The sequence below is a fragment of the Serinus canaria genome, chromosome 1A (genome assembly GCF_022539315.1).
Source record: "Serinus canaria isolate serCan28SL12 chromosome 1A, serCan2020, whole genome shotgun sequence".
Classification (NCBI taxonomy): Eukaryota; Metazoa; Chordata; class Aves; order Passeriformes; family Fringillidae; genus Serinus; species Serinus canaria.
The window spans coordinates 801,954-823,975 of record NC_066314.1 but is presented as its reverse complement, the minus strand read 5'-3'; the positions used below and the strand labels follow the sequence as shown (position 1 = coordinate 823,975).

The 22,022-nt window shown below is 53.8% G+C and overlaps 1 protein-coding gene across 3 annotated transcripts; it reads right to left on the bottom strand.

The window, feature by feature from the left end:
* Window positions 1-1,126: 1,126 nt before the first annotated feature.
* STRIP2 (striatin interacting protein 2) lies at window positions 1,127-21,091 on the bottom strand. 3 transcript variants are annotated; one of them, XM_030238629.2, is made up of 21 exons: window positions 20,929-21,091; window positions 19,376-19,445; window positions 18,342-18,416; window positions 18,120-18,254; window positions 17,815-17,935; window positions 17,120-17,188; window positions 16,930-17,036; window positions 16,688-16,815; window positions 16,187-16,384; window positions 14,782-15,005; window positions 13,475-13,540; window positions 12,746-12,809; window positions 12,036-12,107; window positions 11,827-11,901; window positions 11,251-11,348; window positions 10,632-10,758; window positions 8,827-8,927; window positions 7,359-7,425; window positions 4,238-4,342; window positions 3,098-3,302; window positions 1,127-2,481 (listed from the first exon to the last, which is right to left on the bottom strand). In XM_030238629.2, exons 1-21 carry the CDS (start codon window positions 21,070-21,072, stop codon window positions 2,231-2,233), a joined length of 2,502 nt encoding a protein of 833 aa, XP_030094489.1. In that variant the 5' UTR covers window positions 21,073-21,091; the 3' UTR covers window positions 1,127-2,230. The 3 variants fall into 3 exon arrangements, with proteins under 3 accessions (XP_030094489.1, XP_050825967.1, XP_050825968.1); XM_050970010.1 differs by having other exon boundaries at window positions 19,339-19,445; window positions 20,929-21,050; XM_050970011.1 differs by having other exon boundaries at window positions 2,311-2,551.
* Window positions 21,092-22,022: the final 931 nt, after the last annotated feature.

Genomic DNA, 22,022 nt, shown 5'->3' with positions numbered 1-22,022 from the left:
CAGGACATCTCCATGTTGTTATTTTTAGGGAAATATTCACAGGAGAAAAAGGAGGCAAATTTTTTTAACACTGCCAGACTGAATGGATAAAGGCTAATTCCCCCCTCCCTTTTTTATCACTCTCCTTTTCTCAACTCTGAAAGGAACTTTGTATCTTTGTAGCCTTTTATCCTTCACTGAATTTTGCATTAAATTCACCAAACAGCTCCAAAGCTGCTTAGAGAAATTAATAACTCAGTTGTGTATGCTTTATATCCCTAGGAAACAGCAAGAATCTCCAAGAAAGCAGGAGAGGTGTGCTGAGGAGCTGAAGAAAAGGTCTTACCCACAGCAGAACTTTCAGCATCCACCTGTAGGGTGAAAACAAAACCAAAAAAAAAAAATTCTTTATTGCAATTACAACAGGAACTGGGAACACTGGAGGGTTCCTGGAACCAAAAGTGCTGCTGGGATGAGATAACAGATGTTCCTCCAGCTGTGCAGAAACCACCCAAAACTTCTTTCTGAAACTGCCTTGCTGGACGTATAAAATGATAATTCCTTAATTGTTAGCCCCCAGCTCTTCTGAGAATTTTTCATCAGGAGAAAATCCTCATTGTGGAGCAAAAAATATCTGAAACTGCTGCTTGCTTGCCAGGATGGGACATAAATATTTCAAATAAAGATGTAGCCTCTCCCTAAGTCACTTTTTAGGCAGAGGTTCAGGTTTTCTGTGGAGATCTCTCTCTGGGAAGCAGAAAATTTGGTGATGGTGTGAATAAATTGTAATCCAGGATAAGTTTGTACCACCCTCCACCACCCAAACATTCAGGTAAGAATTTGTGCTTCCAATCTCTCTCAGTAAAAGTAACAGGCACTGAATAGCACAATTTAAATATAAAATACAGAAAAATGCACATTGGGTATGCACTGGTTATTTTTTTTTCAATTTATTGTGGGGAAAATAAAAGATTTTAGCCAAATAGCAAGGGCTTTTCTAAGTATTTTAGTAATTCATTCAATTTCTCCTTGAGTGGAGATGGGCAGGGGTGAGGGCTGAATTTGGGAGATGTTTTTATCCTTAAAAAATAATAAAAAAGAAGCATTTAAATTAAGATACAGGAATGAAAAGCTTAAATAAGGAGGATTCCTTTAAAAGTTGGTTTATTTTGAACAAAAGCATATTTTAAAAGGCTTTAAAAGGCTTAATGCCATTTCCATGAACAAGGCCTTGGACAAACCTCACGAAGGAAACATTCCCGAGCTAATTAATTGTTTAAGCAATTAGCACAAATCCTGCCATAACAAACACTTGTTTATTTAGGGCTTCCCTGCCCTATAGCAACACACGATGCTTTGACAAATGCCACCCTCATGCAACGCAGCTTTACCCCAGGGTAGTGTTCGGTATTTAATTGAAATATTCTGTTATTAAATTCCCAGAAAGTTTACAGCTCCATATCCTACTCATCCTGAAAGTTATGGACCACAGAATCCACTCTTTTCCTCATCAATTACTCACCAAAGCACCTTCCCTGCCCACCCTAAGAGCAGGCACAGACGTTCCCCCAGACAAGCAAGAATCTGTGTCAAACTTGGGTTATTGAAGGGGGTGTTTGCTGTCCCCTCAGGGCTGGAAGGGCTGCAGAGGATCTGGAATCCAGTGACACTCAGGGAGGCTGCACAGCTGGGAACTGCACAGCACAGGGGTGGTGAATGAAGGTGAGTGGAGGTGGAGGACAGCAGAAGTGCAAAGGTGACGGGTGGGTGTCCAGGGGACATGCAGGACCTGGCCCTGGTGGCACAGGACTCTGAGCTGGGCTGTGCCACCCCAGCAGCAGCAGTGCCAGCCCAGGGACAACACGGAATGCTGTCTCCATCCCAAGCCAAGCTGTGCTCCTGGCACCCCGGGCTGGCAAGGTGCTGTTGGGAGCACGTCAGCAGCCAGAACAGACCCAAAGAGAGGAGCGTGGGGCGTGCGGGGGGATGGAATTCCCACTGGGAATCCTTACCCCCAGCCCGCACGGAGACACACCTGGGCTCTGAGCTCACTCTGCAACCCGTGCCTCCTGGTCTCCAAGGAGCCACAGGATGACCTCCAAAAAGAGGTGGCTGCTGGGCACACAGAGACCTGGTCTCTTTGGAAAGTTTAATTTGTTTTCCCAGCTGTGCTAAAACGCCCCAGATCCACCCCGGCCCTGGCACCGCCAGCCCTGAGGGCGGCAGGAGGGGGCAGGCGGAGGCGGGGCTGTCACTGGCAGTGCAGCAGCTCTTCCCAGCGGATGGGCTGCGAGAACACCTCCCGCTCCAGCCAGAGCTCGTAGGAGTAGTGGAAGTCCTCGGGCAGCTCCAGGCGCTGGCCCAACACGCTCTGCAGGCAGTTGTCCACCGGGGCGAACTCCGAGTCCTGCGGCTTGTCGTACCTGCGGCTGTTGAAGGCTTCGATGTTGGCCCTCAGCGTGCATTCCTCAGCCTGGAAATCCCACGGCCTGGCATCGATGTCTGCAGGGCGGGAGGAACACCCAAATAGTGTGGGAAACACCGCTCTGACAAGGCTTGAGTGAAAGAAAGGCTGAAGGTTTCACGTGAATTAACCAGTCACTCCTAATTATTATTATTCCTTACCAATTCCCATTATGTGTGCATTTTCATTTAAGATAGCCATAAAAAATATAATTACTCCTGCATTAAGGACTATTTAAGATATCCCATAAAAATGTAATTATTCCTGCATTAAGGACTCTCTATCATTACCCAGCCCTGCTTTTTTCACAAAGGCCCCACCACTTTTACTAAAAACCTCCACTGACCACTGAAGCAGGGATGAAGATTTAAAACATTTAAAACCTGGTGAGCTTATTACGAGCTCCTAACCACAAATATTTTAAAATTTGGGCAAATGTAGCTATGAATGGTATAGAAAAGCTGCAATAACCATGACATTATGCCATATTATATAAACCTATAATATGTAAAGAATCCCAGTATTTTCAAAGCTGGCTTTCCTGAGCTCTAAATCTGATGGTGCAGAACAGTGCCATGAAACTTCTGGAAGAAATGCCCAGCAGTGACAACAATTTTAGAGGTTTTGGGCCAAAGCAAGTGGGCCAGCACTCACCGTTGCCGTAGGCCCAGTCGTCGTTCATGCGGTGCCGCACCTTCTGGTAGATGGCAGACATGGTCTTCATGTTGCTCTTCCTCCACTGGCGCCCCAGGTACTTGGTCTGGATCTTCAGCAGCTTGAGCACGTAGAGCTGCATCATGGCCTGCTTCACCTTCAGAGCCCGCTTCAGGATCGGGGCTGATTTAAACACCACCAGCATCTGCCAGGAGAGCAACACCCATCAGTGCAGGGTGCTGGGGAGCCACACAAACACACTCTGTCTGGGCTGATGTGGGCACCAACACCTGGACAGCCACACAAACACACTCTGTCTGGGCTGATGTGGGCACCAACACCTGGACAGCCACACAAACACACTCTGTCTAGGCTGATGTGGGCACCATCACCTGGACAGCCACACAAACACACTCTGTCTGGGCTGATGTGGGCACCAACACCTGGACAGCCACACAAACACACTCTGTCTGGGCTGATGTGGGCACCATCACCTGGACAGCCACACAAACACACTCTGTCTGGGCTGATGTGGGCACCAACACCTGGACAGCCACACAAACACACTCTGTCTGGGCTGATGTGGGCACCATCACCTGGACAGCCACACAAACACACTCTGTCTGGGCTGATGTGGGCACCAACACACTGGACAGCCACACAAACACACTCTGTCTGGGCTGATGTGGGCACCAACACCTGGACAGCCACACAAACACACTCTGTCTGGGCTGATGTGGGCACCATCACCTGGACAGCCACACAAACACACTCTGTCTGGGCTGATATGGGCACCAACACCTGGACAGCAACACAAACACACTCTGGGCTGATGTGGGCACCAACACCTGGGCCTCGTACATCACAAACCCCCAGGAGGGAGAACAGGAGCGTTCAGCACAACCAACACTCTCTGCACGGGGCTTGAGGGTCACAGAAATGTTATTTGCAGGAGAAAAGGTATTTCTGCATTTAAGGCTCGATGTGTGAAAGAGAAAAGGGAAGATTTTGAAGAGCAGAAGCTCCTGCACTTGCACAAGGAACCCTGAGCACAAGGCTGGGCTGAACCTGCGGTGTAGAGCCAGGGAGATGCTCCAGGTGAAACGCTGGAGGGTCTCAGGGGAGGGGACACTCCCTTACCATTGTCCTCGAGTGTTTCCACTTGGTCAGCTTGTTGAGGATCCTCAGCAAGTTAATGCAGGAGAACAAATTCCTCCAGCAGAACTGGTTGTTGTCTCCAGCTTCCTGCAAGGGGAGAAGTGCAGCCCTGACCACAGCGTTCATCAGCACCACCACAGAGATGTCCTTAGGCAGAAATCTTTATTGTCTGCACAAGTCTAATTTCTGAGGGCAGACAAGCAGCAGAGCTTCCTCCTCGCTTGGGTTATCAGCAGCAGATTCTGGGGAAAACCATTCTGAAACATTCCAATTTTAATCTGCTTTTAATTGAGAGTAGGAGCTAATAATGGGATAAATCACATTATTCCATCATGGGAAATATATTTTGTGGTAGATTTGTATTCTTTGTTTACAGCCAGAGAGCAAATTTCAGCCTGGTGATCACCACTGCTTTTGGTAACTATATCAATTAATTCATGCTTAGGGCACACATTTCCAGTAAAAGGAAATCACAAATCAGCACGGGATGACAAATAGCAACGTTTGTATCAAGAGGACTAGACTTTTCTGTAACAAAACCCCCTCCAGCTTAAGTGCTGCTGAGACATTGTTTTAACTATTAGGTAACTGTAAACACCCCCAGCTCCAGCTTGTGGAAACACTGCCCGGGGCACTTTGAGATTTAATTCCACCGCTGCGGTAACTTGCTCCATGTTTGAACAGCTCCAAGCACAGGAGAAATGTCCCACAAAAATCCTGTTTGGGGATTAGTGCACAGCAAGGGCTGCTGAATTTATAAACCTCTCACAGCCAGCTACAGCCTTCTTCACTCAGAGCAAAAACTCAACCCATTCCAGGATCTGGGCACCCTCAGGAGGGGTTTGAAAGCAGATTTACCCAAGAAGATCCCACCAGCACAACCCCTTGGCTTTTAAAGGCAAGTGCCAGCCAGAATCAAGGAATCACCGAGGCTGGAAAAGAGCTCCAAGGCCACCGACCCCAGCTGTGCCTGATCCCCACCTTGTCCCCAGCCCAGAGCTCTGAGTGCCACATCCAGGGATTCCTTGGCCACCTCCAGGGATGGGCACTCCAGGGCTCCCTGAGCAGCCCCTGCCAATGCCCGAGAGGCAGCCAGAGGTGGGATGTCACCAGAATGTCACCAGAATGTCACTGAGGTGCTCGTGGATGCTGTCTGGTGCTTTGGGGGTGCCAAACTGCATTGGCCCTGCAGTGCCACATTGTGCCAGGCCTAACTTGCACTCTCTACACCCAGTAATTTTCCCAAAGGTCCCAGTGGAATAAGGCAGTGCCCATTTCTTGGGCTGATGGATCTGTTTGTCACCAGTCTGATGCTGTCTCTATAGACTGAAGGAGGGGAGGGTCTTATCATTAGGTTTATGGGGGGAGGGAACAGGCCAAAGAGGCTTTAATCCCCCTTCAAAGGGGTGGGTTAAGCCCTTTGCAGACCCCTATGGAGACAGGAGAGGGGAGATGGAGACTGGCCAGGATTTGAATCCCCCACCACCTCAGCCACTCCTGATTTACACCAGATGGGGAGAGCAGTTAACCCACAGGGCCCCCTTGGGAGACAGCATTAGACTCATCCTGGCTCTCCTTGGGATAACCAAACACACCTCTCTGTGCTCAAGCCACTGACAGCAGAATGATCTGTGACATCCTCTGAGAAATGTGTTACGCTGGGATGTTGAAATCACTCATCAGAGTGGTAAAAAAAAGCTAAAACAACACATGAAGGGCTGGCTGCAGAAATATAAATACATGCACAAACATATGCCTCGAGTACCAGGGTGTGTCTAACTCCTATTCGATCCTTACTTCCATGGGTATCCTCCCAAAGATGAACCCTCGTGGTAAAATTCAAGTTGGTTTCTGCATATTTTCTAATTAAATTGCTCTCCCTTGAGGATAACATCCGTGTCTGCTGGAGGAAAGTGAAAGCTGCTGTCCCTGAACGTGACAGCTCTCAAACTGTCACGGGAGTATTCTCCCTAAAAACGTTCAGTTTTCTCCTACAGCCTTGAGGCTGACTGTGAGGATTGCACAAGCCATGAAACCCTCCGTGAAGTGTCACTAGATGTCCCCATCGGTCCAGGATCCGGTGGAGTCTGGCAGGGCTGGATGGGGATCCAACCTTCAGCAGCCCTGACCTGGGGAAAATCTTTCTCTCTGATGATTTTGACCTTTCCACACCTAAGGAAAGCAACACAGGCCTCAGACTGCAGCAGCACCATGAGATCATCCCTGCCTGGACTGGATTTGCTCAGGATCCTTCTCAATGATTTAGGGTCTCCATTCCCTGTCCATTATTTCCTGTTAACTCCACTGCTTTCCCCCCGTGCTGTCCAAGTCCAACCTCCTCTGCACTTGAATTACTGTAATTAGGAACCTGCCAGCCTTGTTATCCCATCTGTGGTCTGTGTGTTTGCCCAGCCCATCCTCTGGCCAGGCTCTGGAATACTTAAGGCTCCTCTCCATAGGGAATTTTGTTCATTCCTTAAACTGGTGTCTCATAGAACAGAAGTGCTCAGAGCAACTGAAACCTGGGAGGCAACAGCCTCTGGGTAAATTCTCTTTCAAAGCACAAGAGTCTTGTCTTGTCAGAACAAGAAGAAACAACCTCAAACTGTGCCAGGGGAGGCTCAGGGTGGACATCAGGAAGAATTCCACATGGAAAGGGTGCTCAGGCCTTGCCAGGGGCTGCCCAGGGAACTCCCATCCTGGAGGTGTCCAAGGAGTTCCTGGATGTGGCACTCAGGGCTCTGGGCTGGGGACAAGGGGGTGTTTGATCAAAGATTGGACTTGATGATCTTGGAGGTCTTTTCCAACCGCAATGATCTCGGAATTCCGTGATTCTGTTCTGATAAAGGGAAACCCCCCAAACCCAGCTATTTTTATGGGGTGCCCAACACCAGCAGGGCCTCTTCACCCCACTTCCCCACAGATGACAGTGACTCAGAATAGTGATGGGGGGGATTTTCAAGCCTGGAGGGGAAAAAAAAGTCCAATTTTGGAAAGGCTGGGGGCTACAGAAAAAGAAGACAGGGAACAGAAAACCCAAATCCTTCCTTGTGCTGTCACAAAGAGAAATCCTGGCCACAAAAACCCTTTCTGTGCTGCTTACCAGGCTTTCTGCTGTGAGCTCGGGCAAGTCACAGACCGTGCAATGCGGATAATCCAGGACAGAGATGCTGCAGAAAACAGGAAAGAAGGGGCTCATTAGCAACCAATTAACATGAGAGACATTTTGAAGGTGATCTGTATGATCATGCCCAGGAATCTGTAACATTCTTCCTGCTCTGTGCCTGGAAATGCAACAAGTGATTTGGGTGGGGAACAATCCCATCTCCAGCACGTGAAGCAGCCATGCTGATGGGGCTGCCTCTGGCACAGACAGCATCCAAAGGGGATCCCAGCCTCAGCACTGCCTCAGCCCTCAGCTTAATGGAGCACATCGATGCCTCCTGGCTCCAAAGCTCCATCCTGAGTCCATTAACAAGGACTCGAAGGACTTGGATCCATTAAGACAGGACAGATGAGTTATTCATATGCATATTTAAAAAGGGGAAAAAAGTAAACAAAATAAATCTGAGGTTCACAGGGAGGCATCTGGTTGGCAGCAAGAAAATTCGTGGTGAGTGAGTATTTAGAGTATCATGTGTTTCAAAGGCATCCAGGCCTGTGGAATTTGTAGAAGTAGTCAGTCAAATACACCCAGAACTGGAATTTTCACCTCCCTGGCTCAGAGCATCCAGCTGCACATCCCACCTGACTCACAGGTGCATATCCTGCCTGTGAAACCTCCATCCCAGAGCAGAGGAGGGAGCTGAGTGCTCCTGGGATATGTTTCCTCCTCACTTAAAAAACACAGGACCAAAAGTGGAAATATTTACAGCAGGAGGCTCAACATATTACTTCCTGTTTTTCTATGCATGCCTCCTCACACAGACACAACCATACCATGCAGGAGACAGACCAGCCTACACACACAGCTGAAGAGCCACAAAAAGAGCATCAAAAAGGAAGAGAAAGGATCTTTTTATCATTCCAACACCCCTGGGGAGCTCCTCTCCAAACAGAGAAATCCTGCCCTGGAGAGCTGGGAAAGATCTGTGCTGTGTCAGGTCTCTGATCCATGGCAGTCCAGCCACTGCCCTGCTCAAAACAGGGCTGGTGCCTCTCTCAGGTCAGCAGTAAAAGGCAGTGACAGCTATGGAAAACCTGGATTACAGCTACAAAAAGTGGGAAAGACCTGGAAGAGCCTATCCCACCTGGCCTTGATGAAGCCATGGCCCAGAGGTGCCCAGTAGCACTGGATGGCTCCCCAGGAGTCCACGGGAAAATGAAAATTATTTTAAAGCTTTAGCCTATTTTATTTCAGTACTATTGCAGCAGCCCAATCAGAGATTGGAAACCCAGCATCCAGCCATCCTCATGACGCCAAAGGGATCTGCTCCCTCCACATATTTCTGTAGCGGACAGGACACCCCAAAGCCTTGTGAGGTCACCTGGGTCCCCCCAGGACATCAGGGTTCCCCAAGCACGAAGCCTTCCTGCCCCATCATCTTTCTGTCCCCCACCAGGGGCTGTACCTGTTTTTGGCAGCGATGTAAGACATGATGTTCTGGTTGAAGAATTTCAGGATCAGCGGGATGCAGTTGGCAAAGACCAGGTGTTGGGACACGTACTCAAACTGGGGGAGAGAAGGGGAACGGGTCAGCGTTGGCTGGAACAGCTGGGAGCACCACCTGGGGATGGGAACCTCTTCCCAGCCAAAAGGAAAGCACTTGGTTTGCCCCAGACACCTCACAGACCATCCTGTCCCTGAAGTTTGCTGGGTAAGGTCTGTGTCATGCACAGCAGCTGGAAAATTCCACGTGCCCTAGAGAGGACATGCAGACTTCACGGCAGTGCTCTGGGAATAGCTGCACCTCATGGCTTTCCTAAGTTAAATCTGTGGCAAAACAGTGTGTGGGGAAGAGGGAAGGGCTTGTAGCTATTACATGAGAAAATACAATAAATCCTATTGCTCTCACACACTAATCCCAGTTCCCTCAGAAATTTTGACTGGAACAATATCCCTATTTTCCTACTTGCTTTTAATTCCTCTCTCCCTCAAAGTATTAAATGGTCTTCAAGGTCCCTTCCAACCCAAACCACTCTCAGTTCAATAATGCAACAAATCTCTCCTGTTCTCTAAAGATACAAACTGCAGCAAAACCCAATCCTGTCCCATCCTGCCCGTCCCATGCCCCTCCATCCAGATCTCCAATTGGAGAGGGAAGGAACAGTTTGTTCTCATGTCAGCCTGGTGCCAGCTGTCAGCATTGGCACACCACAGATGACACAGCACTGGGAGGGAGGTGCTGGTGAGTAATCGACCCTTCCAACCCAGACCATTCTGTGGTTCAGTGATTCCTTCATTTCAGACCTGCTGGAGTTCTCATGGTGCTCCCTGAGACCACCTTTGTCACAGAAAGAACAAAATCACCCCGATGGGACACAATGAAAAGCAGAATCAGGGGGGATGAAACCCTGCAGCTTTCTCCAGGCTCAGCAGCAGGCTGCAATGGCCCTCCTGCCTGGGGGGAAGAAAGGAGAGGAGCTGCTTTGAAGTGAGAAAATTAATGAAGGGATGTGGTGGGGGGGGGGAGCAGAACAAATGTAGGATTGTAAAAATGTGGGAGTTGGTTTCATTTTACCCAATCCAGTACGTGGATTTATATTTATCCTCAGTTAAATATCAGTGGGTTTTGTAACGCAGAGGGATTTGTAGCGTGCTGAAAGCTTTAACAGAAAAAATTAGAAAACATTAATTGTTTGACTTGCAGAACGAGTGGAGAACTGGGCCACAGCTCATATTAGTCCTTGGGTTTTTTTAACCAAGGAAAGCCCTGGAGTGGGTGCAGTTTGATTGGTGCCACACAGATGGAACAAGAATCACATTGGGAACAAAAATGAGATTGCAACTATGACCTAGATCTCCTGCCTCTGTTGAAACTGGAGCCCCAAGAACCCGACCCTGCCAAGAGCAGATTAGGTGACCTCGTGAGGTCCTTCCCAGCACTATTTCTGGGCACTGGAGATGACAGAGCAAAAGAGAGTCTTGCCTAATCCCCTTCCTCTTCCCCTTCTGCCAGAGAGGCTCGTGCTTTTTCCTAAATTTAACCTGAATGGATATTCCCAGAACTCCAAAAGCTCCTGCCACGTGAGTAGAAAAGGTGTTGTCAAAGCACAGCGGGGTTATCCCAACCTGAGCGGCCCTGTACAAACCCTGGAGCCAAGGAAATGTGATTACAGCTCCTCATGGAAACTCTTCCCAGAAATCTTCCAGGAGAGGCTTTATCGGGACCTTCAAGCCCAGCTGGGCAATGGCCATCCCTTCCTCTAGGCTCACCTGGTAGATGTGGTTCAGCTTGAAGTGCTTGAGGAGCAGCAGCAGCAGCGCCGAGATGCTCTTCACGATGATCTCCTTGTGTCTGTTCACGTCGATGCCCAGCTTCATGCTCTGCAGGACGGTGATGCTGCGTGGAGGGAAAGCAGCACCGTGGCCGTGGCAGCAGGGAGCCCAAGGCACTGTGGAGTTCTCCTTCATCTGGATGAGCTCTATGGAACCAAGCACCTTCGCTGCCCCTGGGACTCCCATTTCCACCCATCCCACCTGGTGATGCCAAAATGAGCTCAGAAAAGGAGGAAAAAAAGGTGGATTGCCCTCCACCAGGAATCCTGGCAGAGTGGTAGGAAGGACACCTCCTATATGCTGACAAATCTTTATGATTTGGGTCAATTAGAAGGATTTTGTCATTTGTGCCACTCAGCTTGGAGTGGCTGCACTCAAATCATCGCAGCATCACTTTCCTGGCTTTCACAGCTCTGCCCTGGTGCCAGCTGTAATTCCCACCTACCCAAACAGATACCCCAGATCTGGAGCCCTCCAAACCTATTGGCTCTCCTGCTTGGTCCAAGACTTGGTGGCAAGGCTGGGATGGCCGGTGGCCACCTGGGGAGGGACTTACGGCATCTCTTCAGGCAACACGTCTGCCAGGATGTTGATGGAGTCAGTCTTGGCCTTGGAGGTGGGTGCAGCAGCCAGGAGAATCTTCAGCAAAGCGATCTGCAGGAGAGGGCAGGTCTGGGGGATGGTCCAGGAAAGGGAACCCCTTCCTTCTCCTTCACTTGCCAAAACTGCACAACTCCAAGCCAGCTCTACAGTGTTTCAGCAGGCCACACTCAACCACTGACAGAAAGGACAAGTGTGGGGAGCTCAGCAGCTCTGCTTGATCCTTAACCTAAAGCATCACATGTGCCTGAGCTCTGGTAGGGAGGGTAAAACAGCACAAGGGACACCTGGAGTTTAAATGCACTGAAATCTCTGTCTCTCCCGACAGAGCTCACGTGATCCAACCAGCATCTCAGAATCCTCTGAATCCCTCCTCTTGGACTGTACTTTCCTCCCAACTCTGCTCAGGATTCCCACCAAAATCTGACCACCCAGGTCCTGAACACCCTCCTGTGCTGAGCTCTGCAGCTCCTGGACTGGCACCATTCCCTGCTCCAGAGCTCTTCCTTCCTTTTGAGGAACGGGGGCTTACCATGTACTGGGGGAGGTTGTACAGCATTGCTCGATACAACACCTCACAAGGGGTTTCTTGGACTTCCTCTTCCCCCTAGGGCACAGAAACGTTAAAAACAAGGGAAAACCAAGTAAAAATAAGCATGGATTTACACTGACATGTAAGCCAGTGTAATGGAAGTCTCCCATCTTCTCTCTGGTGATGGGGTGAAGCAACTTCCTTCTTACCAGAGACATGGGGCACTTCTCCAGCTCCTCCTCATTCTTGATCTGGACATCTGAGATGGAAACGTACTTGTGCTGGCAAAACACACAGACAGAGGCAGAGCAGTGTCACAGCTGGAGGAGGGAACACGGCCAGCCATGGTCACAGCAATGCCCCAGTGAGCTGTGCAGGTCACAGCAGAGCCACAGAGCTCATCCCTGAGGGGGACATCCCTGCAGCCCCTCACACCTCCTGCCTTGGGTTACCTCCACCTGCTCCCTCTAGGAGCTCTCTGTAAGGAATTGGAGGGACAATCACCTCCAAAAGACAACCCAGACCCTGGATAGGGTCAGGTGGCCTCTGGGGGGTCTCATTCCCCACAGAGCACTGCAGGAGCCAAGGCTGGCCGTGCTTCTCTCTGGGGACTGCACCAGTTTGGGAATGTATATCCAAACATACAGCTCTGAAAGTCTGTCACCTTCAAAACACATGACAGACACTCACCAGGAAACAGGAATGCTACACCTTGGATAAAAGGAAAGTAAAAATGCTGGAGAGGCTACTTGAGGACTCAGTTTTTAAATTTTTTGCCTCAATTCCTGCAAGAAGCTTCAAAAGCTTTTCCTGAGGCACCCAAACTTTTTACTCCCTGCAGTACCAGTGTTTCAGGGAGGTTGGCCAGGAGGATCCACGTGGTGGATATCCCATGCCAGGCATGGAGCCACCATCTCACCTGCTTCAGGGTCTTCACACTTTCATGGATCGGCCGTGGGAGCCCTATCAGGGTTTCAGTGTCCCTGGGGAGAGGAAAGAAGGTCAGTACTGGGAAGGAGATCCATGCTCAAACATTCCCGTGCCATAACAGGTAGAAAAGGGAGCCTGGAGTCTGCTGAATGCATCCCAGATGGGTCAGGAATTGGGAGAGGTGTTGGCTTGAGCTGCTGCCCTCCCACCTCCTCCCCATCACGAGACAGGAGAGACATTGAGGTGGAGAATTGGGGTGAAATCGGGTTAAACCAGACTTTGGGTGAAATCAGATAACATCAGAAATAGGGTGGAGCCAGTCTGAGCCCAGCACTGCACCTAAAAATGGACGGACCCTGCTGGGCCTGTCCCAGGATGACTCTGCACCCACAGCTTGATTTATTCACAAACTGGGTCATTTGCTGTGGATACCAAACTGTCTCAGCTGCCTTTCACATCAAACCAGCTCCTGGCTCGGGCCAGCGGTCACTTATTCTGGGCTAGGTCTGATTTTTAATAGAAAGGGTCCCTGGGGACCAGTGTCTCCAGGAACAGGCTTTTCTAGCACTGCTTTCATTGCTGCAGCTCTGGCAAAGCCAGCACTGCCTCATCCTGAGCATGTCTTGAGCTGGGGAAACCTGAGCTTTGTGCACACCTCCCACCACTTAACCCCCACTGGTGGAGGCTGCAGGGCAGATCTGGTGCATGAAACACTCACTGTCCCAGCGTGAATCCGATGAATTTGTTCCTGCTTGCTTCCAGGAAATGCTCGATGTCTTTCTGTCTGATGGAGCAGCGGAGAGACAAGAACAAGGAGAAGGTTGGAAAACAGCCACAAGTACAAGATCACAACCTCAGATTGATTCCTAGAGATCTCAACAGCAGTGGGCAAAAGCCACCCTTGCCCTCACTGGCTGGGGGCAATGTGAACCTAAACCATTTGTATTTGCTGTGCAACTCCACGGGAACGTGTGAGTAAACAGAGAGGAGATTTCTGCAACCAGCACCTTTGTATCCACCTCCTGTGCTCCTCAAACGCCTCTCCAAGGAGCATCTGCTGGCTCTGAGAGAACAAATGTTGTCTCCACAGTCTGTCAGAGCACACGCTGCTCCCACAGCAAGCTGACATCTTCTCCACCTTGGGCATCTTTCATGGGAACTGCTGGGCAGCTCTGCACTGCAAGCAGGACATGAGCTGAGAGCCAAGGCTCTCCTGGACAGAAAGGAATCCAGCTGGATCTCCAGCCAGCAGCCAAGGAAAGCAGCAGCCGTTGGATTTCAAAGCTGAGAGTGTTAACATGGAGTACCACAGCACCACCATGGAGATCCATGTGGGAAGCCAATTCCTGCTGTGTTTCTGCAAGGAATGCTCTGGACAGACAGACTTAACCCTGTCACTGCTCCTATCTCAAAAATATCTATTTGCTCCTGTGTTTTAAAGATACTGGGTTAAATCCAGGTTTGGGATAAACAGCAGAAAAACCCTCACATGGATCAGAGGGAAAGGAACAGAGGTTTTCACCCTCTTTTCCTAACATTCCCTCATTTCATGTGTGCATAGCTGCCTTAGGAAGGAAAGGCACCAACTCCTTCATCCTTAGATGTTTTTCTCTGCCACTAAAAAAGGCTTCACCTGGCAACACAGAGTCCATCTCACCCAACAAGGTTTCATTGACCAGCTCCCAAGATGATTAGTCAAGGACTTTGTGCTACCAAGATCCACTGGGAGCCGGTTGGGAAAGCTGCCCCTGCTCCCACAGCACCCCAGCACAACCTGGGATATCCAAAACTGGATTGCCACTATTGGGCAATAAGTTGGTTTGTCCATTTATTGGCTTGGGCTGGGTTTAGCTGAGCTCTTCCCCAGAATTTACACACCAAACAATCCAGAAAGGACCAATAAAAAAGAGAAGTGCAGTCACTTCAGTTCAACCTGCCGGAGGCCAAAAAACTTCCCAAAAAACTGCAATGAACTCCAGGACAGGTAGGTCTGGGGAGGAGGGCAGTGGCACCAGGTGGCTTTACCTGACTTTGGGGGCCCAGGGGAGCCCCTTGGGGAAGGACACCCTCTCGATGGGCAGGCGCTGGGCCGGCATGGCGGGGATGAGCGCGTCCCGCTCCACCAGGTCCAGCTCCCCCTCGATCCCGCCGTCCACCTCGTCGTTCTCCTCTTCATCGACCCCTCCTTCGTCGTTCTTGAAGGGATCTCTCTCGTTGTAGATATCCAAACTGTCTTGCTTCATCAGGGGCTGCAGCAGAAGGGGAAGGAAACATTCAAGTCACTTGAAGGATTTTATTTCCCTCTCAGGTGCTGGCACCAGATCTCTCCATCCTGAAAGGATCACGCTCTCAGATGTTCCTCAGGTGAGAATTTCCCTCCTAGCTGTTGCCACCAAAGCCTTCAGAACAATAATTCCTTCTGTGCCTCTAACCTCCCTGCTCTAGGAGGTGCAACCCCACTTTCCACCTTAACTTTTGGGGTTTCCATCTGATATCTCTTCCTTAGCAAAAGGATTTCCATCCTCAGAACACAACACAGCAACTCCAAGAGCAGAGCTAAAAAAAGAACTTGCTGTGAGCAGTTTGCTCCCTGGTGCTTATCAGCCCTTTGCCATAAGGTCAGGATGTCCTCTGGTGTCCTCTGGACCAAACACCCCATGGGGCTGATCTGTTGCAGTTGAAATTGGTGGATAAAAAAGTGGACATGATCTGACCACGTGTCCTGAGAGCCCAAAATCCCCCCAGGCCTGGGCTGGTCTCCCAGCATGGGCAGCAGAGGAGGGAGGGATCCTGGCCCTGTGCTCAGGTGAGACCCCACCTGCAGAGCTGCCCCAGCCCTGGGGACACAGCAGCAACACCTGGAGCCACTGGAGAGAGCCCAGAGGAGGCCCCTGGGCTGCTGCAGGGCTGGAGCCCCTCAGTTCCCAGGGATCCAGGCTGGGAGAGCTGGGGGTGCTCCCCTGAGAGGAGAAGGTTCCAGGGAGAGCTTCCAGCACATTCCAGGGCCTGGAGGGGCTCCAGGGGAGCTGCAGAGGGACTGGGGACAAGGCCTGCAGGGACAGGAGCCAGGGAATGGCTCCCAGTGCCAGAGGGCAGGCATGGATGGGATCTTGGGAAGGAATTCCTGGCTGGGAGGGTGGGGAGGGGCTGGGCTGGAATTGGCAGAGCAGCTGTGGCTGTCCCTGGACCCCTGGCAGTGTCCAAGGCCAGCTTGGCTGGAGCTGTGAGAAACCTGATCTAATGGAAGGTGTCATTTGGAACTGGATGATCCTTAATGTCCCTTCCAACCCAAACAATTCTGTAAGCCTAGAACTGGAAAACACCGGAGCACCTGGGAGGGAAAGGGAACCGTAACCACGAGCACTCCTGGCTCCTCCTGCCGGTGCCTGCTGGAAACCCCTCCCGGCCCGGAGGACGCTCCCGCTCTCACCCTGCGGCTGCGGTGGCTCCGCTTCTGCTGCGGCTGCTGCGGCTGCTGCTCCACGAGCTCGATGGCGTAGGTGGGCGGGGAGGCCGCACGCATCCCCCGCACCACCTGGATGCTGTCCTCGGGCAGCGGCGGCAGCCCCAGCTCCTCCCGCCGCCGCACCTTCATGGCCTGCAGCGCCTCGAACCCGCCCAGCGTGAACTGCGGACAGAGAGGGGAGAGCACGGAGGACACCCGGAGCATCCCCGGAGCACCCCTGGAGCGCATAGCCCTCCCGGGGGTCATCAGCCGGGACAGCCGAGGTGAAGGCACCACGGCACTGGTTCTTTCTCCAGATTCCTCCCCCACCCCACATCCTCAGCCCACCCATCCCAGAAGGAACTGTATCCCTGTGTCAGCTCCCGGTGCTATCCTAAATAACCCCATCATGGGGGGGAATATCCAGGCTGCAGCAGCGCTGATCCAGAATGAAAGTTTCTGGAGCAAGGAAGGGTTTGCACTCACCAGGAGCACCTTCCAGAGCAGGAGCAGCACCTTCTTCATGGGGAAGTGTGGAGCGTGGCCGCTGCAGAACTTGGTCACCATCATGAAGAGCAGCAGAGCAAACGGCTCCTCAGTGTGCACAGGGAAACCTGTGCAGGAGGGACCGGGGCTGGGTCAGAGCTGATCCCCCACCCCTGAGCTCTCCCTGCTGGTCCAGCACCACAAAGGGACCTCCAGAGGGCACAGCGAACTTTGGGGCTCACTCAGCTCCATCCTGAAGGTCTCCCGGCAGGTTTTCCACTCGGGGGGATCCTCCTCCTGCTCCACACGGATGTTCTCCACCATCAGGTACATGACGCTGAGCAGGACCCTGCCAGGACAGCGCAGCAGGCTGCTGTGAGGCCACCGTGTCCCCAGAGGCTGTCCCCCAGCCCTCCCAGCAGCGAGGGGTACCTGAGCTCGGTGCTGTCGGCCAGGGAGATGGCCGGCTTCCGCAGGGCGCTGCTGCAGGCCTGGCTGTTCCTGCAGGAGAGGGCCCAGCTCAGGCAGCCCCCTCATCCCCACAGCCTGCCCTGGGAATGCCACACCGGGACATGGCACACGGCTGTGGCACCTCCCCAGCAGCAGGAGGAGGATGGGGAGAAAGAGGACAAAGAGGAGGGTGAGGAGGATTGAAGAAGAGGGCAGGAAGGATGGGGTGAAAGAAGATGAAGTGGGGGAGGATGAGGAGAAAAGGGTGAGGAAGATAGGGAGAAGAAAGATGAAAAGGAGGAAGGGTGAGAAGGATGAGGAGAAAGATGACGAGGAGGAGGAGGAGGATGAAAAGAAAGAAGATGAAGAGGAACAGGCTGAGGAGGATGAGAAAGAAGATGAAAAGGAGGAAGGTGAGAGGATGAGAAGAAAGTGGAGGTAGAAGAGAAAGAGGAGGATGGAAGAAGAAGGTGAGGAAAGTGGGGAGGAAGTTGAAGTGGAGGAGAGTAAATTGAATGGAAGAAGGAGAGAAAGCAGAACAGAGAATCACAGAATCTTTTTCATTGGGAAAGACCTCCAAGGTCATCGAGTTCAAGAAGTGGAGGGGTGAGAAGAAAGAATGAAGTGAAGAAGAGGACAAGAGGGAGAGGTGGGCAAGGGCAGTGCAGTCCTCTCACTCAATCTCCATGTTGAGAAGCTCCAGGAAGGCAGAGAAGGTGCCCAGCTGGTAGAGGAGGAAGCTGTTGTGCCGAGACCAGTGCAGGACATCACCTTCATTATCACAGTCCCCAAAGACACCTGGAGAGGCCCCAGAGAGAAACACTGGTGAGGGAGGACCTGCCTTTGAATCCCTGGAGTCCACAGGACCACCCCAGGCAGGAGCTTCACTGCACCAACCCGGCACAACCCCGAGAAAGGCTTCTCCCAACCTCCATGGCAGCGGATCCGAGGCCACATTGGGCCAGGGGGGACATGTCCTTACCCTGTGCCAGGTACAGGATGGCCCGTGCCACTCTGAGCCTCCTGTCCCTGTTGACCACCTCCAGCCCATCCAGCAGGTGCATGACGTAGGCCTTCTGCTGAGCCCTGTCCAGCTCCAGCCACCTCCTGTCTGGCACTGGAAAAGGGACAGGAGTCCAGCCAGGTGCTTCCCTGGGGGGCTGCTCTGGCCCCAAGGCAGGGGTGCTGAGCCCAGGGCTGGCACCTTGAGTGTGAAAATCCTCCTCGAAGCATCTTCTGTTGTAGCTCAGCTCAGGCTCCTCGGTGTAGCTGTACAGCTCTGATGGAGACAGGGATCAGCAAGGACATGGAGGGTCTTCACCCTCCTCCTTATTCCCAAATTCCTTGGGAACATCCCTGTGCACCCAGGCAGACACGGGACAGAGATCTAGACTGGTTCCTGAGCCCTCCTGCAACTCCAAGGGCACCTTGTGGCCACCCAATGCCACCAACCTCATCCCCTTCATGCCCTGGCTGGGCTGTTCCCAGCTCCTGCTCCAGCTGCACTTCCAGTTTCATTGGGGTTTTCGAGGGGACATTTTGAGCCTCACTTAAGCAGTTTGGGAATGAAGGGAATGCAGGAACACCCAGGCAGGACCTGCACTCATCCCACATCCAGCAGCTCAGACATTTTGGGTCCTGCAAATAGGGGCTGGGCTTGGACTGACATGATGTTGCACCTGCTCTTTGTAATTCCTGCCTGTTCCTGTAGGATTCCTGCCTGTTCCCACAGAATCTCTACAGTCCCGAGGGCTGAGCAGCACCACGAGGACTGAGGTGATCCTGCAGGGAAGGAGGAAGGATCCCTTGCAGAGGAAATGTGTTTTTGCCAGGCCAGCGTGTGCAGCTGAGATACACCGAGCTAAAAATAGCCCCATTTTCTCCGGACAGGCTCGGGAGCGGGGTTCGGGAGCACAGCAGGAACACGGGGACAAGGACAGCTCCGCCTGATAAAGGGTGGGTGACACCTCCCGCCTGGGCTCTGTCCCCGGACACTCCGCCTCCTGCCACCCCCGGCGCTGTGCCCTGGCCATGGGGAGCGCGGGGCAATCCCCGTGTCCCCACGCGTCCCTTCTGCGTCCCCAGGGAGTGAGCGGCTCTCTAATAATAAACCCCGCTCGCTCTGTTCCTGCAGGGCCGGCACCGCTCGGTATCCATCCCCCATCCCGGCGGGATTTTCATTTTCCCTGCCTGCCAGGCACCTGGAAATAACAATGCAGCGCCCAAAACCTGCTTCACCTGCCAGCTCGGCGCCATGCCCGTCGGCATCCCCGTACTCGAATTCCAGGTTGGGACAATCCACGGAGCCCTGCGGAGAGCGGGATGGGGTTAGGAGGGGGCTGGCACATCCCTGGGGATATTTTGGGCTGCGGGATGGCTGCCAGCACTCGCAGCCTTTGCGCCAAAGCTGCTCCAGCCGCCGGAGCAGCGACTCGCAGGGATGGGTCTCCCGGGCTGGAGCGGAGAGTCCGTGCGGGGCCGCTTAAAACACGGCGGAAATGTGAAAGCCGTGTATAAAAACAGCATTTCTCAAACCCCAGGGAAAGCAAAGGCACGACACAAAATGCCGGTGAATGTTTGATGCGTTTCAGAGCCCTGCACGCCCTAAAAACAAACCCCGGGGCCGGTTCAAAGCGAAAGCCCGCGGGAGGATGCTGCGGATCCCTGAGCTCCGTCCCCGGCACCGCAGATCTGACAGCTCTCGGGGCCGCCCTTCGCCTTCCTGGTCTCCCCCTCCTCCCCTGCGGATGAGGAACTGGAGCATGAAACTTCGCCGGAGGATTCCGGCGGGGCAGCGAGCAGGCAGCCGCAGCCAGACGACCCAAGGCCGGCACCGCGCCGCCCTGCCCCGGGTAAGGGAACACATGAATGGGTAATCAACGAAATTAACATAATTCCCCATTCCGAGTCTCAGCAGCCCTGCTCGGCAGCCGGGCTGGAACTGATGCGCATCGTGGTGATTAATATTGATGAGCCAGGAGGACGCGCGGCTCCGGGATGAGCCCGAGTGGCTCAGGAGCTCTCGCTGGGTGCTCAGGCCATCGCTGCAGCCCTCGGGCACTGAAAGCCGGGGAGGAATCCGGCGGAGTGCGTGCAGCCCTAATCCGCTTGGAGAGACCGAGCCAGGGGAGCGAAGCAAAGCCCAAATTCACGAGCTGCGGGCACCACCTGGACACCGTTCCCAGGGACCCTTTTGGGGTCGGGGAACCCCAAAGGTGGCTTTACAGTGGCCCGGGACATCAGATCCCGGTGGGACCCTGGTGAGCCGATCCCGGTCCTGCTCTCCCAGCCTGGCATTCACGAAGCCGCACGGGCACAGCTGGGGCAGGGCAGCCCAGCGGCGTTTGGGGGTTCCCCCGTGCCCCGGGGCTATCGGGGCAGGAGGGGTGAAGGGGCTGGAGGGGACACCCGGATCTTGGTGAGGGGCAAAGGGGGGCCTGCAGAGTGTGGGGGAGCCCAGGGCCCAGGTGGGTCCCCAAAACCCTGCTGCCGGCTCTGGCCGTGGGGCTGGGAGGTGCCAGTGCTGGGGCTGAGCCAGCACCCCAAAACTCTGCAGCTGGGTCTGGGAGTGCCGCGGGGCGCCCCTGGGGCTCCCTGCTCCGGGCTGGGCATCGCAGGACGCTGAAGTCACCCCCGCAGGACCCCTAAAGCGTCCAGTTTGGGGTAGGGAGCACCCCCAAGACCGGGAGCTCCCCCAGTCCTGGATAAGGCTCCTTCCGCAGGGACTCCCTACGCCACAGCAGGTCCCGGCGGAGCCCGGGGGGTGCCGGCACCAAGCTCCGCGCTCTTACCTCGGACTCCTTGCGCTGGCTCCTGAAGAGCTCCCGGCCCTTGGGCTGTGGTTGTGGTTGGGGTTGGGGTTGAGGCTGGGGCTGGGGCTGTCCCTGGCGGGCCCTGCCCGGGCCCGGGGCTCCGCCGCCTCCCGCCGCCTCCATCCCGCAGCCCCGCGGCCGCCGCCAGCACGTGGGGGCCGGGCCCCGCCACGCCCCGCCACGCCCATTGGTCCGCCGGGATCGAGGGCGTGGCCTCAGGACACACCCCCACATCACCATTGGTCTGGAGCGGGGTGGGGCGGGGCCCGAGGTAACGGCGGAGGGAGTAGGGGGGAACCTGGGGGTCGCTCGGGATGGGGGGGCTGGGAACAGGGAATGCTGGGGAGTTATGGGGGGTCCCTGGGGCAGTGGGAACAGGGAATGCTGGGGAGTTATGGGGGGTCCCTGGGGCAGTGGGAACAGGGAATGCTGGGGAGTTATGGGGGGTCCCTGGGGCAGTGGGAACAGGGAATGCTGGGGAGTTATGGGTGGTCCCTGGGGCAGTGGGAACAGGGAATGCTGGGGAGTTATGGGGGGTCCCTGGGGCGGTGGGAACAGGGAATGCTGGGGAGTTATGGGGGGTCCCTGGGGCGGTGGGAACAGGGAATGCTGGGGAGTTATGGGGGGGTCCCTGGGGCGGTGGGAACAGGGAATGCTGGGGAGTTATGGGGGGTCCCTGGGGTGCTGGGAGGATGGAATGCTGGGGAAGGGGTTTATAGGATGTCCCTGGGGTGCTGGGAGGATGGAATGCTGGGGAAGGAGGATTTGTAGGGCGTCCTTGGAGCGCTGGCAGTACAGACTGCTGCCGTGGGGGCTCTGGGGTGTCCCTGGAGCGCTGAACCGGGGCAGCAGGGCGGGAGCCCGTGGTGTCAGAGGTGTCCGTGGGGTAATGAGGGGTGGCCATGGAGGGGCCAGGGGTCACAGGCAGGGCCGAAGGTTCCCGACCCCGAGGCACCCCCAGGAGCACCCGGCCAGCCGGGCTGTCCAAACCCCGCCGTCCCGGAGCCCTGGAGCGCGGTTTCCATTCCCAACCCAGTAAAGGGGGGAGGTTGGTGTTGGGGTGACTGTGCAGA

Excerpts from the sequence above, each read along its gene's own strand:
- STRIP2 (XM_030238629.2), bottom strand. The coding sequence starts at position 21,072 with ATGGAGGCGGCGGGAGGCGGCGGAGCCCCGGGCCCGGGCAGGGCCCGC. Across the intron at positions 18,417-19,375 it reads GCATGGCGCCGAGCTGGCAG|AGCTGTACAGCTACACCGAG; the intron begins GTGAAGCAGGTT and ends TGTCTCCATCAG. Across the intron at positions 10,759-11,250 it reads GTGTTGCCTGAAGAGATGCC|CATCACCGTCCTGCAGAGCA; the intron begins GTAAGTCCCTCC and ends CCCTCCACGCAG.